Source organism: Schistocerca nitens, chromosome 5, assembly GCF_023898315.1.
Source record: "Schistocerca nitens isolate TAMUIC-IGC-003100 chromosome 5, iqSchNite1.1, whole genome shotgun sequence".
NCBI lineage: Eukaryota > Metazoa > Arthropoda > Insecta > Orthoptera > Acrididae > Schistocerca > Schistocerca nitens.
In genome coordinates this window covers 146,273,086-146,290,213 of record NC_064618.1, presented here as the reverse complement: position 1 = coordinate 146,290,213, position 17,128 = coordinate 146,273,086, and the positions used below count along the sequence as shown (strand labels likewise).

At 38.1% G+C, this 17,128-nt stretch overlaps 1 protein-coding gene across 1 annotated transcript in view; it reads right to left on the bottom strand.

Annotated features, from left to right (window-relative positions):
* LOC126259259 (protein scarlet-like) overlaps nt 1-17,128 on the bottom strand; it is a 128,512-nt gene that overhangs the window by 38,943 nt on the left and 72,441 nt on the right. Inside the window, exon 10 of the mRNA XM_049955894.1 lies at nt 5,842-5,947. Coding sequence (XP_049811851.1) covers nt 5,842-5,947 — 106 coding nt within the window. The remainder of the gene's footprint in view (nt 1-5,841; nt 5,948-17,128) is intronic.

The following is a 17,128-nucleotide window of genomic DNA, read 5'->3' as shown; positions in this document are numbered from 1 at the left end:
TTTATTGTTACAATTTTTCTCTTCAAAATAAAGTGAAAACAGCTATAACTCTTTCCAGTTTAGTACATGTGCTCTATTTGTAATCAGCAAACACTGTGTCTAGTAAAGTTACCCTTAGGAACACAATTTTTGGTGACCTGGGTCACATAACTGAAATGAGCACCTACACAATAATATGTGACAACTTCACTGCTTACAGCTATTTGTAAAGGCACTAAGCATGAGACCAGCAGCAGAGATTATGTCATGTAGTTTCTGTAACAATAACTGTCATGTTCAATTATCCATCATCATTGTTCACCATGAGGGACTCTCTGCCAAGCTCTGGCATTATTACCGTGGATGTAATAGTTAACATGATTGCTGCAAAGATGCTGCTGCTTTTCCATGCTGTGGTTTGCTCACTTACAGAATCAGTTCACCATAGTTCACATTAGTTCTGATGATGTTAAGTGCACAGCTATGCTGCTGCATCTCTCAGTGAGCAAATGGCTGCAGAGGTTCAAAATAGCTTCATCAGCAGTCGAGGATGAATACAGAACCATTAGACATATATCCACAAACTACTTATCACAATCAGAAACTAACTGTTTTGAGAAATCCACATGCACAGGAGCACTAGACAATCACACACTGTAGCAGCTACTGTGTTTCCTCCAGATGCTGATGACCTATAGGATCAATGATTATATCCTAAGGAAAATTAAGTTGTCACACTTGCCTGAAAATGCATAAAAAACCTTAAGTCAGTGCCAGGAACCTCCACACTTCAGCATAGACAACAGATCATATCACAAACATGTATCTGGCTATTGGTGGCAGTGCTATTTCTACAAAACTACACAACTTCATAGAAGAGTCTAAGACAGTCATGGCCCACCAGTCATAAGGTACAGTTATAAATTACCTCATTCAAGGAACCTAAGTCCCAACTGGGCCTTTCAGTTATAACTCTGTGATGATAGTAGGTTGGATTCTAACAGCAGGGACTGTAATTTTGGTGCAATATTCCACCACTGTCAGTGCTACATCTCTTGGGTTGATGTAGATACAATAATCCACATCTGCACTCCACAAGCCATCATATGGTGTGTTTTGGAGGATATCACTGTCACGTCTTTCCTTTTCCGTTACAGCTATGAGCAGTGCATGGGAAGAACAATCATTGGTAAAATTCTGTATGAGCTTGAACCCCTCTACTTTTACTGAAGTTGTTCATTTTTGGGATTTGTGTAGCGAGGCATCAATAAGTTTGTTGACTTTTCTTGAAATGTATGCTCTGGAATTCTAACAGTAAGCCACACTGTGACTCACAACACATCTCATGTAATGTCTCCCATTGTAGTTGGATGAGTATCTACATGACACTTTCACACTTAGTAAATGATCTTTTTTATTTCTTCTTTCAATCCTACCTGGTAAGAATCTCCGACTGAGGAGCAGTACACCAGTTTCAGTCAAATGCGTGTTTAATAAACTACCTCCTTTTGCGGGTAGAGAATTTGTCCAGTGAATCTCTAGCATCTGCCGCATGGTCATTCCAGTTTACATAATTCTGTATGCGTAATTCCAGGTATTTAATGGATATGAGAGTTTTCAGTGATTACTCAGCCATTTCATAATCAAACAATAATGGGGCTTTCCATCTGCTTTTGCACAATACATTACATTACATTTCTTTATGTTGAGGGCCAGCTGTCAATCCCTGCACTGAGTGTCAATACTATGCACATCTTCCTGAATTTCATAACACTTTTCTAGCATTGGGTCTTCTCTAAATGCAACAGCACATTCTATGAGCAGCCATGTGGAGCTTCTGAATTTATTCACTAAGTCATTTATAAATGTTGTGAACAGTAAAGATCCCATAATATTCCTCTACAGTATACATGAAGTTATTTATACATCTGAAGATCTGTCTTAATTAAGAATGAGATTTCTTATGATGCCACTAAACAGGTGCCTCTCATCTTCCTCAAAAATCCTTTTTATGGTCACCTACACTTACTATGGTGAACTTGATGGATATAGGGACTGTGTCTAGGAATCTACACCATTTTCTGCTTCTTCTTCTTCTGTATCTTTTCCACAATTATCTGCTAGGCAGTCTGGTTTTCAGCTGGTGCTTTACAGTTATTGTATACTATTCTTTGTAGGTCTTCTTCATCATGATGTATTGACCTTGTTTTCAGTCAACTGTACTATTGTACCCCAAAACTTCTATATAATATTTTCTATAGTGACTCTTTATTACTCCACAAAGCCGCATGCACTACCAATCTCAGTCTTACTAACTTTATTATTATATATCTAAAAACAAAGATGATGAGACTTACCAAACAAAAGCGCTGGCAGGTCGATAGACACACAAATAAACACAAACACACACACAAAATTCAAGCTTTCGCAACAAATGGTTGCTTCATCAGGAAAGAGGGAAGGAGAGGGAAAGACGAAAGGTTGTGGGTTTTAAGGGAGAGGGTAAGGAGTCATTCCAATCCCGGGAGCAGAAAGACTTACCTTAGGGAGGAAAAAAGGACAGGTATACACTCGCACACACACACATATCTATCCGCACATACACAGATACAAGCAGACATTTGTAAAGGCAAAGAGGTTGGGCAGAGAACTTTATTATTATGTTAATATGTCAGTCACAATAGCTGGTGTACAATTCATTGTCATACAATCATATCCAACATCCTTCTTCACGGCAGAAGCTTTTATTTGGTGGCGTATGTATTCTCAAAGCTGTTCAAAATATTGATATGCCTTATGGTTAGTGGCCAAGATTCTTGTTCAGATGGGAGCATTGATCTTATAACTGTTTTTCTACATGATTAATTCAGAGGTGTGACATAGAAACCGTGAGAAAGTGATTTTCTTGGGGCAAAATAAGTTCAATTGCCTATCACTAGTAGTTCAACTTATTTATCATTGCTGTGGTTGATGGTCACTCCCAAGTATTTAAATACTTCAATTTTCTCAAATTCACCCCCTAGTTATGGTTACTGAAATCAACATCTTCCCTGTGTGAATCCTGCCACAAACCAAGTTTTTGATCTTATATTCACTGATAGTCAATCCCATGTAATGAATAATTCCTCCATTGCCTTTGAGCTCTTTTGATTGTATTTATGTCAGTAATGGAGGACAATTAAACTCCTTGGCTGATCAAAGCTGTGTGGCAGAATGGGATGTGAACCTGGGACCTTCATCTTTTGCAGCTAAGTGCTCTATTGGCTGAGCTGCCCAAGCACAGCTCATGACCTGCACACCCAGCTTTACTTTCATCAGTACCTCTCTCCTACCTTCCATACTTCATAGAAGTTCTCCTGATGACATTGTAGGAACACTTTGAGAAAGGTAAGCGGAAAAGCTTCTGGGAATTTTGATAGGCATAAGAGAGGTACTGGTTAAAGAAGAGTGATGAGGGTAGGTAAAAAAAGTAAAGTTGTATGGTGTAAATGTTTGGGAGACCCTAAAGGGCAATAATAGGCCAGTTGGCTGAGCACCTGCCTGCAAATTCATAGGTCATAGGTACAAATCCCAATTCAGCACACAATTTTAATATGCCAGGAAGTTTCAAACCAGTGCACACACCCTTACAGAATGCAAATACTTTCTGGGAACATAGGCCAATGTTTGCACTGATCTGTGGATGATCACCCCTTGCTCAGCAGCTTAATTTTACATATCACATATTCTAGAGCTAGTGTTAGCATACTTCACTGTGAATATCCGATGACTCAAACAAGTTTCTACGAATACTTACCATTTTTCTTATATTGCTCAATGCCACCTACAACAATCTCATCAGTCTGTCAGGAGTTACCATTTCTCTTATCTCTTAGTAAAATCTTTCTCTACTCACATTATCATATACAGTTTCAATGCTGTTGCCAGTCTCAAACTGAATTCTTTTTTCTAATGTTTACATCAATGTGAATATCTGCCTCCTGTTGTCTTCCCAGGAGAAATCCACTTTTATATGGACCATTCTCACTCTGAATGACTGGAAAATACATTATAACTCAAGTTTAGGCATAGTATTTGTTGTTGACAAATATGGCCATACCATATGTGGATCTCTCCCAACTGAGGCCATCTGTTCCTCTAAGCACAGATGTATCTGTGTCTTGGAGATGAGACCTTTACATGTGCTATGAGTCCCAGGTCATCTATATAAATCTTGCAACTACTGACATTACACAGCAATAAATACTGCATTTATTGGTGAAGTTTTACTAGATCTGTTGCCTTACATTGCACTTGAGATTGTAGGCATGTAGCAGTTGACTTAGAGGCGGTGCTCAATTCCCTTGACAGACTCTGTAGTCTTTTGCTTCAATAGATGGGTTCTCTTCAGATTTGTCTGGCAGTGCTAGTGAAACATAACTGGACAAACTGAGATCTCCCTTTTCTTTGTTTCCACAAATTTGTGTGTCAGTCTTTCTTATGCTGCTGGTGTTAAATACATAGTCACACTGGTGGCTTGATGTTTGCAGTTTTTATTGCTTTGGTGCAGACAGATATTTTTTTGTGTTGTTAGGCCTTGCAACAGTTGATCTGGTGGCTACTGGTTTGGGAGCAGTGGTCTTCCAAGTACCTCAGACGAACCATCTATTTGTTCTTGAACTACTTTTCTATCCCTGTATAGTGATTACACAGTCTTCTTAACTGTTGACAAGTGAAATGAACTGAGATGGGCAGCTTTGGTGAACTGATTACCTTCTCCACTTCATTATACAGCACTACATTATTGATTTTGAACTCCTGCACTTCCATTTATATGGGGAAGTCATGGCTCCATACTATGTGACTGTTGGGGCATTTCACATATGTAGGTGGAGTTGTGCATGTGATACCTAGCAAGTGGTGAGCTTTGGCACTGTTGCCACACTAAGCTGGCCTCTTATAAACCAAATGTTATTTTTTCCACACAATTGGCAGTTGAAACACTAAAAGGCTAAAGTAGGCTTTTTCCTCCTTTTTTAACCTAATAGTGGTTTGTTCTGTCTTCACAATCATTTTGGTTAACTCAAGTTCCTTATTCCCTGAGACATGTAACTTTGTTATGTTATACCTCGCAGAGGTTACTGTAGTTCACTAAACTGTGATACTTGCAAAATAAACCATCCACAAATGCAGGAACAATATGACTATCAAATCCAAATACAAATGGCTAGCAGAGTTCTCTGTTGTGTTTGCCATTTATAATGATTGAGGGGGCACCTAGAGCTTTATGAAAAGACTATTAACATGTGAGCATTGTCTCCTGAAAAATGAAATCTTGCAGTCTATATTGACAGCAGGCATGGATTCTGCATCCAGTTTTAGTATCACTTAAATTTATCTGTGGTGCTCTACAGACATGTGCTAATGTTTTTTTTATGGACAATAAAAGGTTCTGCAAGCAGATGTAAGCTGTAAAGATCTTCCATTATTTATAAATTTATGAACTACTTTTTCTTTCTTTTTTACTTAGTGCTTTGTTTCCATCAGAAATTCATACAATATAATACTGCAAAAATTTCTCACTATAGAAAACATCTTGAGTACTGTTTCTAAAATAATCATAAGGCACAAACTGTAATTTCCTTTTTAGATAGAAGATAGACATTTAGAGAAGAAAGGAAATATATAATGTTTCACTGAATAATCAGGACGTTTAAGGTGGGATGGGAATACTTTTAAAAAAGCAGAAAAAGAGGGAAACATTTGTGGAAGGAACTGACAATTGATAGGAATTCTATGATATTATACAGCTTGACAGGAAAACAAAAGATTATAAAATGTAGCAGCCACTTAAAATAATCATAATAACATGCTGACACTAACCAAGAACATAATAATTTGGAGAGCATGTCCAAAATATGATCTCCTGGAATCTTTCATTGAGCGCCATATCAACCAGTAAAACTGAGACAGCCAATTACAGTGGGATCTACAAACAAAATGATTTCATCCATAAACAGTTCAAAATAAACTAAAATAATATAATTTAGATGCTTGGAATATCAAAGAGTTTATATGGTAACATAAAGTTAGTTCATTACATTAAAATTATATGATGCACAGTGAAGGAATCTGTTTGTATACTTACAAGAATTAGGGATACCTAATGGGAGATTTTCAGTTGTTTCTTGAAATATGTTCTGTGCTGACCTCAGTATTAATTTTATGAAAGATTTGGAACATAAGCATTACTGTTTCCAATAAAAACACTAATATATGAGCTATACTGTCAATCTTTGCAAAAGCGATTGGCAACCATTCTGGTAGCTCAGGTGTGTGTACACCCTACATGACCCTTGTATGCCTCAGCATCACAGACTCACCCTGTCGCAGTAACAGATGGACACCAGGCAGTGGTACTAGTGCTAACAGAGACCTCAAATCCCAAGGTACCTATTCACATTTGCCACACACAGGATCAGAAAATAGTACCATGAGTATTCCACCACTGGTCACAATAAAAGTCGGTGCCAGAGCTACACAAGTCATTGCATCCAGCTTTGAGAGAACCTCCTAGCCTCCGAGTGGGTGCTATTCAGCCCATCATCTTAGGACACTCTTGAAACCCATTGTAGGGACCGACACCACTGTAGTCGGCCTTCATCAATGTTCCTTTGGCACAGTCAGGCTGTATTCAGGATAGACTTTTCTGCTCATATGCTGGTGTTATTCAGAACAGCTTATTCAGACAGAACATTTTCCATACAAGTGTATTTGTCTATGAAGATGCTAATTGTGTTACTTTGTCAGACTCTGGAATCATACTGTCAAGTCTTCATACCTGTGAGACACTGTAATTATGATTTTGTTATTATTGTTCAAGCAGACATTTGATTCTTTGGTCAATAAACTTTTGTAAACTTTGTTCACTGTTTTCCCTGTGTTGGTGTGAGCAACATATCAGTATGGAATCAATTTTGTAAACTTTGTTCACTGTTTTCCCTGTGTTGGTGTGAGCAACATATCAGTATGGAATCAATTAAATCAGTGCAACCAAGAATGAGCAACTACTCTAATATTATAACATATTTACTAACAGCAACATTTTGAGCAACAGTGACCACGTGAATATTGTGATCAAAGACTACAAATAAAGAAGTTCAGTTATAAGAAGTATTTTTCAATAATGGGAAAAACCATTCTTGTTGTAATCTTCAGTTGTAAAAATGATTTGAAGGAGCCATCCATGTTAGTATATCCTGTGCAAGCCTTTTCATGTCAGAATAACTCCTGCAATCTATATCCATTTGAACCTGCTTACTGTATTCATGCCTACATCCTCTTCTACAATTTTTACATGTCACACTTCCCTCCATCATAAAAAATGACTGTTCCTTGATTCCTCAGGAAGTGTGTTATCAATCGAGTCCTTCTTTTAGTCAAGTTGTACCATAAACTACTTTTTTCCTCAATTCAATTCAGCAGCTCCCATTAGTTATTTGACCCATCCATAAAATCTTTGGAATTCTTCTGTAGCACCACATTTCAAAAGCTTCATCCATGTTTCACTTCCATTCAAGGCTATCCAGACAAATACTTTCAGAATAGACTTCCTAACACTTGAATTTCTATTAAATGGCAACAGATTCCTCATTTCAGAAATTGTTTTGTTGCTACTATCAGTTTGCATTTTATATTGTCTCTATTTATTTTATATTGTCTCTATTTTTAATTATCATCATTTATTTTGCTGCCGAAATATCAAAAATCATCTGCTGCTTTTGATGTCTCATTTCCTAATATAATTCCCCCATCATAGCCTGATTTAATTCAACTACATTTCATAACCAATAAATTATGACTGAAGTCCACATTCAGCCCTGGAAATTTATTCCACTCTAAAATCTTTGTCTTACCATTATGTAACCTAGAGTGGTGCCACCTAATGTCACTATGGAAACAAAATAGCTGGCACTACATTACTGTCAACTGCAGTGGCAGCACTACCCAGAGGGGATTTGTCATTAGGAGCTGAATCCGATGATATCACACCAGAATACATTGTACAAGCTGCACCAGTGCCAGTATAAGTCAACTATGACATGATTGGGGGAGCATACAGTGAGTGTGCTACTGGTTTAGCTAACATGTTTATATTATGGACTCTGTTTGTCATAGGTACAGTGTGGACTGGATTTTGATTTGGAATACCGACTTAAGATTGCTTGCACTGTTTCCAAGGGGCATGTTGTATGTATTTCCTGTTGTGAATAAACTGGGTTGAGTCCCCAATGGTTGTGTCATTTCTGTAGTTAGGCAAGTTGTTCAATAACTTCTTAGAAAAAGATGGAAAAACAGATTATTTTGGGGATTTTTATTAAAAATATAATCCCCTTTTTACTCTACGCATTATTCCAAGTGTAGCTCCATCTTTTTTAAGCCATCCAAAATGTAGAATTTCAGAACATCTGAAAAATAGGCATCTGTTGGGCAATGACCTCATTGTTTAATGTGAACCATCCATCTGCAGAGGCATTTTTCTCAAATTTGGAAAGAAAAAAGCACACTATGGATCTAATACAGTGAATACAGTGGATGTGGCAATAATTTGAAGTTTATTCCCTGTTTGATTATCAAATTTGTGTATGTGTGCTCATGTACATTGTCATGATGGAAGATGATCTGTTTCTTTTTCACATGAGGATAGTTTTCCTCAATTTCTTTGCTCATTGGTGCAATAATGATACACAATACTCTTCAGTTATTGTCTGTACTTTTTTCAAGTAATTGACATGGATGATTCCACATGCATCCCAAAAACCCGTGCCCATTACCTCATGCCAATTTCACCATCTTTGCCTTCTTCAAACCCCTTTGCCTTTAAAAACCTACTTTTCTGATTGTTTCTTAGTCTCTGGACTGTGGTTGAATCCATTTTTTTATCCACAATCATGTGTCAACGCAGAAACCCAACAGGATTTCAATGGACAAGTGACAAAACAACCTCAGCATTGACTATACAGTTGTGTTTATTGTCATCTGAGAGCAAATGTAGCACCCATCTTGCCGAAATTTGTTTCATATCCAATTTTTTGTACAAAATTGAAAATACTGTACCTTGCAATATGTGTGTACATCAGCTGTATCGTGCACTTTGATTCATTGATCATTCGAAACCATATTGTGGATTTTGTCGGTCCTTTTCCAGATGATCATTTCCATCCGATGTCCTAAATTATGAAAACCATTTCTGGTATGTAACTATGAAAATAGGTTTATGGAGAGCTGAAGTGGTATGTGATTATAACACATTCTATAATCCTATCGTTTCTCCAAAATTTCTTTCTGTGGGCTGCTTGAATTCATCCTAGCTGACTGCACCTTACATCCCTGCCCCCCTTTTAAGGCCAAAATCTATTTATGCTCTTGTAATACAATAATAACTGAAGCTAGGAGTTCCATGCACAATTAAATCTTAAAACATGCATGCATCCATCCATTATCAGATAACCAAACATGAGATGACCAAAGAGATCCATTCCTCACATTTTAGTACAACATCAGTATTCTGCTGTGAAATTTGTTATTCATAATATCCATGGAACAGTCAGTCCAACCATCACAACTAACGTACTTGTAAATAAATGTCATATTAATGACACTGTATGTTGTATGTTGTAGAGATGTTTATTAGCATCAAAGACTATATAACCATATTATCATGGATAAATACAAACTCGTTAATGAGTTTACATATGTTAGAAGTCTAGTTGAAATCAATGCATGAATCAATGTTAAGATGCCAAAAATGCAGCTCATTGAATTTGTGAATTCTGTTTTGTTTTATGAGGGTTGACTGAAAAGTAATGCCTCCATCTTCATAACTCTTCAACAGTTGGCAGAATTGGTATGCGGCAGGTACTGCCTTGTTCAGTAGCCTCTTCTCTACACTCCAGTTGTCGAGAAGCCTTAGCATTGAACGGTTGTGTTGTTACAGTGTAAAGTATGGTACCCTGCACAGATGGTCGGTCAATGTGATTTAAGCTATGTGCAGTCATTGAATTCTTGACAGCAGAATGTGTCACCTGAAAGGAGATTCATCAGAGAATGAAAGCAGTTTATGTTGATTGTGTTGATGTGAGTACTGTGTGTCACTGGGCGATTAAGTTTAAAGATGTTGAGGTGGGACCATCTGACCTGCAAGACAAACAAAGAGTTGGGTGACCTGTGACAGTAACCATGGAGTTTCACAAGCAAAATGTTGAGAGATTGATTCAGGATGGTTGTCATATCACTCAGAGAGAAATTTCAAGCACAATTGGTATTTAGAAAGAACACATGGGTCACATTATTACTTTGCTTAGCTATTGGAAGATCTGTGCATGACAGGTACCCCAGATGCTGACTCCTGAAATGAAAGCACACAAACTTGAAATTTGCCAGGAATTCCTCTTGTGTTACTAGAATGAAGGTGACACCTTTCTCCATTCAATTGTGACATGAGACAAAATGTGGGTACACCATTATGACAGAACTGTGAGATTATGGTTGTGGAAACAGAGTGTCGACTTCTTCTGTGTCGGCTTCAGAAAACTTTTCCCATCATTGGCAGAAATGTATCCAATTGGCTGGTGATTATGTGGCAAGGTGAATATTGGTAATTAAAAATCACATTCTGAGGATTGTTTCTGTGTTTGATTTATCAAAATATCCCCATACAAACCCAATTAACAAAGTTGGAGGCATTACTTTTCATTCAACCCTTGTATAAATAAACTAGATGAGTACCTGGTGTTGCTGGAGTATGCATTTATTCAAATATTCTATTAATCTGTCTCCCCCTTCCCCTTTCTCTGACCATCTCCACCATCCCCTTCCTCTGCCCACAACTTCCAGTCCTCACTCTGTTCATCTCTTCCTCCCTCTCTCTCCATCAACTTGTTCCTACATTTCTGTCCACCTCCTCCTTCTCCCTTTGTCAATCTCTTCCTCCCCCTCTCTTTGTCAATCCCTCATACTCCTCTTCTCTCCCATCTCTTCCTCTCCCCTCTCTCTGTCAATTCCCACTATCTATGTCCATCTCCTCCTCTTCCTGTCTGTATCTGTCTCATCCTTACCCCTCCCTGTCTGTCTATCTCCTTGTCCTCCCTTTTCTATCCAAGTTGTCACACTCACTTGAATAGGAGGCTGGTGGTTGAACCTGTAAGTATTTCTTTCCAGATTGTAACTAATATGTGTACCAAATCTGATTGAAATTAATCCATGTGTTTAGGATGAGGTTTTTACCCATGGTTTTTCTTACATAGGCATATGTCAAATATATTTCACACATATTTCACAAATATTTGTACACATATCTCACCTGTACATCTAGTGAATTTTGCTCTCCAGTTTCATTCTCAGGCAGCTCATTGTTTGTGATGTATCTCCTCAACTATGTGCCTACATGCTGTATGGTGACATAATTTTGCAGGTACATCCAGTATCATACATAGACAGAAGGGAGAACGAGGAGATGGACAGACAGCAATGGGAAAAAAGGAGATAGGCACAGGTAGGAGGAGGAGATGGACAGAGACAGGGGAGGAGGAAATGGACAGAGAGCAAGGAGAGAAGGAGATGGAGAGAGAAAGGGAAGAGGAGGAGATCGACACTGACAGCAGAAGGAAGACAGGCACAGTGATGGGGAGGGGGAGATGAACAGGAGGAGGAGGAGGGGGAGGGGGAGGAGGAGTTGGACAGAGGAAGGGAAGAGTGGGAGATGAACAGAGAGAGTGTGGGGAGGAGGAGATGGACATGAAAAGGAAAGGAGTGGAGATTAACAGGTTCTTGGGTGGAGGAGGTGGACATACAGAGTGGGCAGGAGGAGATGGAAAGAGAGAGGGGGAGGAGAAGACTGACAAAGATAGGTGGAGGAAGAGATGGCAGTTGAGGGTAGAGGAAGAGATCAACAGTAAATACCTGGGCAATGCTGGGTTTCTCATCCATACTGTTGAGAATAAGTGTGTTATACTTTTTTAAGGAAAACTTTTCTTGCTTAATTTTTTATAGCATGTACTATTTGTATGAAGGCCTCCCAAAAGCAAATTATGTACATAAAATTAAAAAAAATAAACAAATTTTTTTTCAGAATAAATGAAAAATGAGCCTTTGTAAGGTCATCTTTAACAAATTGGACCTCCCCTCCCCCCCTTTTTGACAAAATCCTGGCTATGTCCTTGCCCATGTCTAGGCTTTTCCAACGTTTAGTGGACAACATGAAGGGTGGGATACTTACTGCTGAAAATTGCTGTTATATGTTTTGGTTTTTCAAATTTCCAACTCAGAAAGATAAAAGACCATTTTCTTGTCAAGAATCCCTAATTGTTTCACCTAATACAGAAAGTGGAGCCCTTAACAAGCCTAGTAGAACTTTGTTTTCTTTATTAGAAGAATTTTTTTGGAAGGAACAAGAAAAATAAAATGGGGCTCCCATCAACTTTAAGATGATTAGGCTGCCAACCTACATGTAATAAGTAGGAACTGTAAATTTAAAATGTTTGTGGGGGCACAACCATCTGTAATCAAGGGCATTATAGTATTTCACTCAGAAGTGAGAAACTATGTATTGAGTAAATCAGATCCTTCTATGATAGAAGAAATACAAATAGTTCATGCCTACAAAACTGCCCACTCAGCTCAGAGTTCATTTACACTGGAAGAAGGTGCCACCATCGTGTGGTATGTTACACCACCTCCAGCAGGGACCTCATTTGCTTTTGCAGTCCAGATGGCTGTAAACAACTATAACAGTGGTGATGGGTCATGCCAACAGCACCTCCATTGTCCATCTGTAAATGTTGTTTCCATACACACAGCATGTGCCCCCATCATGGAATGTGTGTGGCAAAAATGGGACATTTGCAAGAGGGGTATTTTAGGAGTTCCATGGTAAATGTTCCCCAGCCTGCACAAGTGGACCAAATGAGTGACAGTCTACAGAAGTACAGGTTTCTCAGAATGTATACAAGAACATGTACTTAGATTTGTTCATTGGCAAACATGCTCCAAAGCTACTCTTGGACAGTGGTGCTTTTGTGTCCTTCCTAAGCCAATATACTCACTTAAGTTTAGGGTTTCCCACTATGCAGGTAGTCACGACAAATACACTGGTGCCCAAAATTAAAGCAATAAACCAAAGTTTTGCAAGGTTGCATTTATGTTGGCACAAAACAATATAATCAAGTGACAGTGAAGTAGAAACAATATAAAGAATACCGAACATAAACAGCTGCTACATGCATAATGGTAGACAAAAATGTTCTTAATTTTTTTTCAAAATTAACAGATTTACACATTCTGACAATAATTAATGCATTCAGTATGAGGCGTGACCACCACTGGCAGCAATACAGGCCTGGCAAATGATGGGGCATGCTGTGAATGATGTCACCAATCCCATGTTGAGGCAATAATGCCCATTCTCACTACAGTCCTGCTCACAAGTCTTGGAGAGTGGTTGGTGGATGCTGACATGATGAAACCCATGTCCCTAGTGCATCCCAGATGTGCTATATGGCATTCAAATCAAGAGAGTGAGCAGGCCGCATGGTGCATGGAGGAAAACATCAACCACCCGTGCTCTATGAGGTCAAGCATTATCATCCAACATCACAAAGTCTGGGCTAACAGCACCTTGCAACAACTGCACATGAGGTCTGAAGGTCTCATCATGATACCTGACAGCAGTTAAACCTTGCCAATTTAATGAAGAAGTGTTTGAGTGGTCAACATAATCCCTGCCAATGCCATTAGTGAACATCCTTGATATTAGTCTCTTTCCACAATGGTTGTGTCACAAAATCATGTTTCACATTCCCTCCAGATGCAAATCCATCAAGAATCACTGTCCAGACCAAATCGGGGCTCATCTGTGGAAAGAATGTTGGCCTACTGTTCAACTGTCCAGGTGGCTTGTTGACGGCTCCACTCTAGATGTTCCCTTCTGTGAAGACGCATCAGAGATACATGTACAGTAGATCTGCAATAATGAAGGCCACTCTACCAAAGCCTTCTGTATGTTTTTTGGCTTGATACAACAAGTCCAGTGAATGCTGTGAGGTCTGATGTCAGTTGCCATGCAGTACTAAGATGGTACTGTCATGCCCTTACAGCCACATAATGGTTCTCTCTTTCTGATGTTACATGTCGACAGCCCCCTCCCCCCCCCCCCCCCCCTGGCCTTTGGGATAACAATGTTTTGAGATAGACTCTTTCTACACTTTTGGATTTATGGTTCATGAAACAGTGCATGCCATACACTCCAGAGGGCCTTGTGCTACCTGAAAGACTTTTTAGGGTAGGGAGGACAGAAAGAAAGCAAATTTTAAGAGAGGTTAGAACTGAGACAAACTTTCAGTTTGAGAAAGAAATCAAAAAACATAATTCCAGCTTATTACATCAGCATAAACAGCCATTGGTTAAGAATTTTCAACAGTCAGCAGATATTTTAACTCTACCCAATTTTAACTCAAGTCAATGTGAAATGTCAGCTATAGATGAATTAGAGTCTTCAAACCCAGCTGACATAATCTGCCTCTCTGAACATCATGTGACCACTGGTATAGAACTTTTAAGTGTTACAGGGTTTAGGTTAGCATCTCACTTTTGTAGATCAGAAATGGAGAAAGGAGGAGTTGCCACATTCATCAGGAACTGTCATAAATTTAAGAACATAGACATTCATAAATTTTGCCTAGAACAGCATATGGAAGCATGTGCAACAGAATTAGAATTTCACAAAAAATCCTTCATAATATTAAGTGTATATCGAGCACCTGCAGGTAACTTTAATCTGTTTGTAAACCACCTTGAAGCTGTACTGGCCCATTTAACAACCAAAACAAAGAAATAGTGGTTGCTGGTGATTTCAATGTAGATTTCCTTAAAGACTCTCCCAATAAGAACTTATTTGAGTTAGTAACACTATCATTCAACTTAATTCCCACTGCAAAGTTCCCCACTAGGATAGCCACTTGCTCACAAACAGCCATTGATAATATCTTTATAGAAAAGTCCAATGAACAAAATTATATTACAAAACCAATAGTCAATGGCCTCTCAGACCATGACATCCAGTTCCTTCTGTTAAATGTTAATACTGAACGGGATATAAAATCTGTTAAATCTGAGCTCAAGAGGGTAATCAGTAAGCCAAAAATTGATTATTTCAGGACACTCCTCAGAGACATTCACTGGGCTGATGTTTACAGTGCTCATGGCATGAATGAAAAATATAACACTTTTGCTAATAAAGTGCTTACCTTATTCGAACACTGCTTTCCCCCAAAACTTACCAAGGTTAGAGCAAAGTCTACAAAGAAGCCATGGATTACCTGAGGAATAGGGGTATCTTGTAAAACAAAAAGAAAACTGTATCTGTCAATCCGAAACATTTCCAATGTTGATGCTATAGCACATTATAAGAAATACTGCAAAATATTAAAGACTGTAATACAGATGTCAAAGCAAATATATTACAAGGAAAAGATAGTCATATCAGATAACAAAATAAAGACAATATGGGATATAGTGAAGGAGGAGACCGGTAGAACCAGACATGAAGAGGAACAAATAACATTAAGAGTAAATGATACATTGGTGACAGATGTGTATAGTGTTGCAGAACTTTTTAACAAACATTTTATAACTGTTACTGAAAAGATGGGTTTGTCAGGTTCGGTAGATGCTGCTATGGAATACCTCATACCAGACATTTCAAGTAACTTCCATAATATGAATTTGACCCTCACTACCCCAACAGAAATAATGTCCATCATAAAATCTTTAAAATCAAAACATCTAGTGGGTATGATGAAATATCAACAAAGTTAATAAAAGAATGTGATTCTGAGCTAAGTAACATATTGAGCTATCTGTGTAACCTTTCGTTTATCAGTGGAATATTTCCTGAATGGCTGAAATATGCTGAAATTAAGCCGCTGTTTAAGAAGGGAGATAAAGAAATAGCATCAAATTTCCATCCAATTTCACTGTTGCCAGAATTCTCAAAAATTTTCGAAAAAGTAATGTACAGTCGGCTTTATAACCATGTTATCTCAAATAACATACTGTCAAAGTCACAGTTTGGATTTCTAAAAGGTCCTGATATTGAGAAGGCTATCTACACTTACAGCAAAAATGTGCTTAATTCATTAGACAAAAAATTGCAGGCAACTGGTATATTTTGTGATCTGTCAAAGGCATTTGACTGTGTAAATCACAATATCCTTTTAAGTAAATTAGAATATTATAGTGTAACAGGAAATGCTGCAGAATGGTTCAAATCTTATATCTCTGGCAGGAAACAAAGGGTTTTATTAGGAAAGAGACATGTATCAAGCTATCAGGCATCATCCAACTGGGAACTAATTACATGTGGGGCCCCACAAGGTTCCATTTTGGGGCCCTTACATTTTCTTGTGTATATCAATGACCTTTCATCAGTAACATTACCAGATGCCAAGTTCATTTTGTTTGCCGATGATACAAACATTGCAATAAATAGCAAATCAAGTGTAGTCTTAGAAAGATCAACCAATAAAATATTTGTGGACATTAATCACTGGTTCCTTGCCAATTCTTTGTCACTAAACTTGAAAAAACACACTACATGCAGTTCAGAACTTGTAAGGGGTGTCCCACGAGTATATGTCTAACATATGATGACAAGAAGATAGAAGAAGTGGACAGTGTTAAATTCTTGGGATTACAGCTTGATAATAAATTCAACTGGGAGGAGCACACCACAGAACTGCTGAAGCGTCTTAACAAATCTCTGTTTGCAATGCGAATTTTGTCAGACATAGGGGATATAAAAATGAAAAAGCTGGCATACTATGCTTACTTTCATTCCATAATGTCATATGGGATTATTTTTTGGGGTAATTCATCAAGCCAAGCTAAAGTTTTCCGGGCACAAAAACGTGCAGTAAGAGTTATATGTGGTGTGAACTCAAGAACATCCTGCAGAAGCCTGTTTAGGGAACTAGGGATACTACTGCTTCCCAATATATTTATTCCTTAATGAAATTTGTCATTAAAAATATAGCACTTTTTCAAACCAACAGCTCAATTCATGGAATCAATACTAGAAATAAGAATAATCTTCACACGGATTTAAAGTCACTTA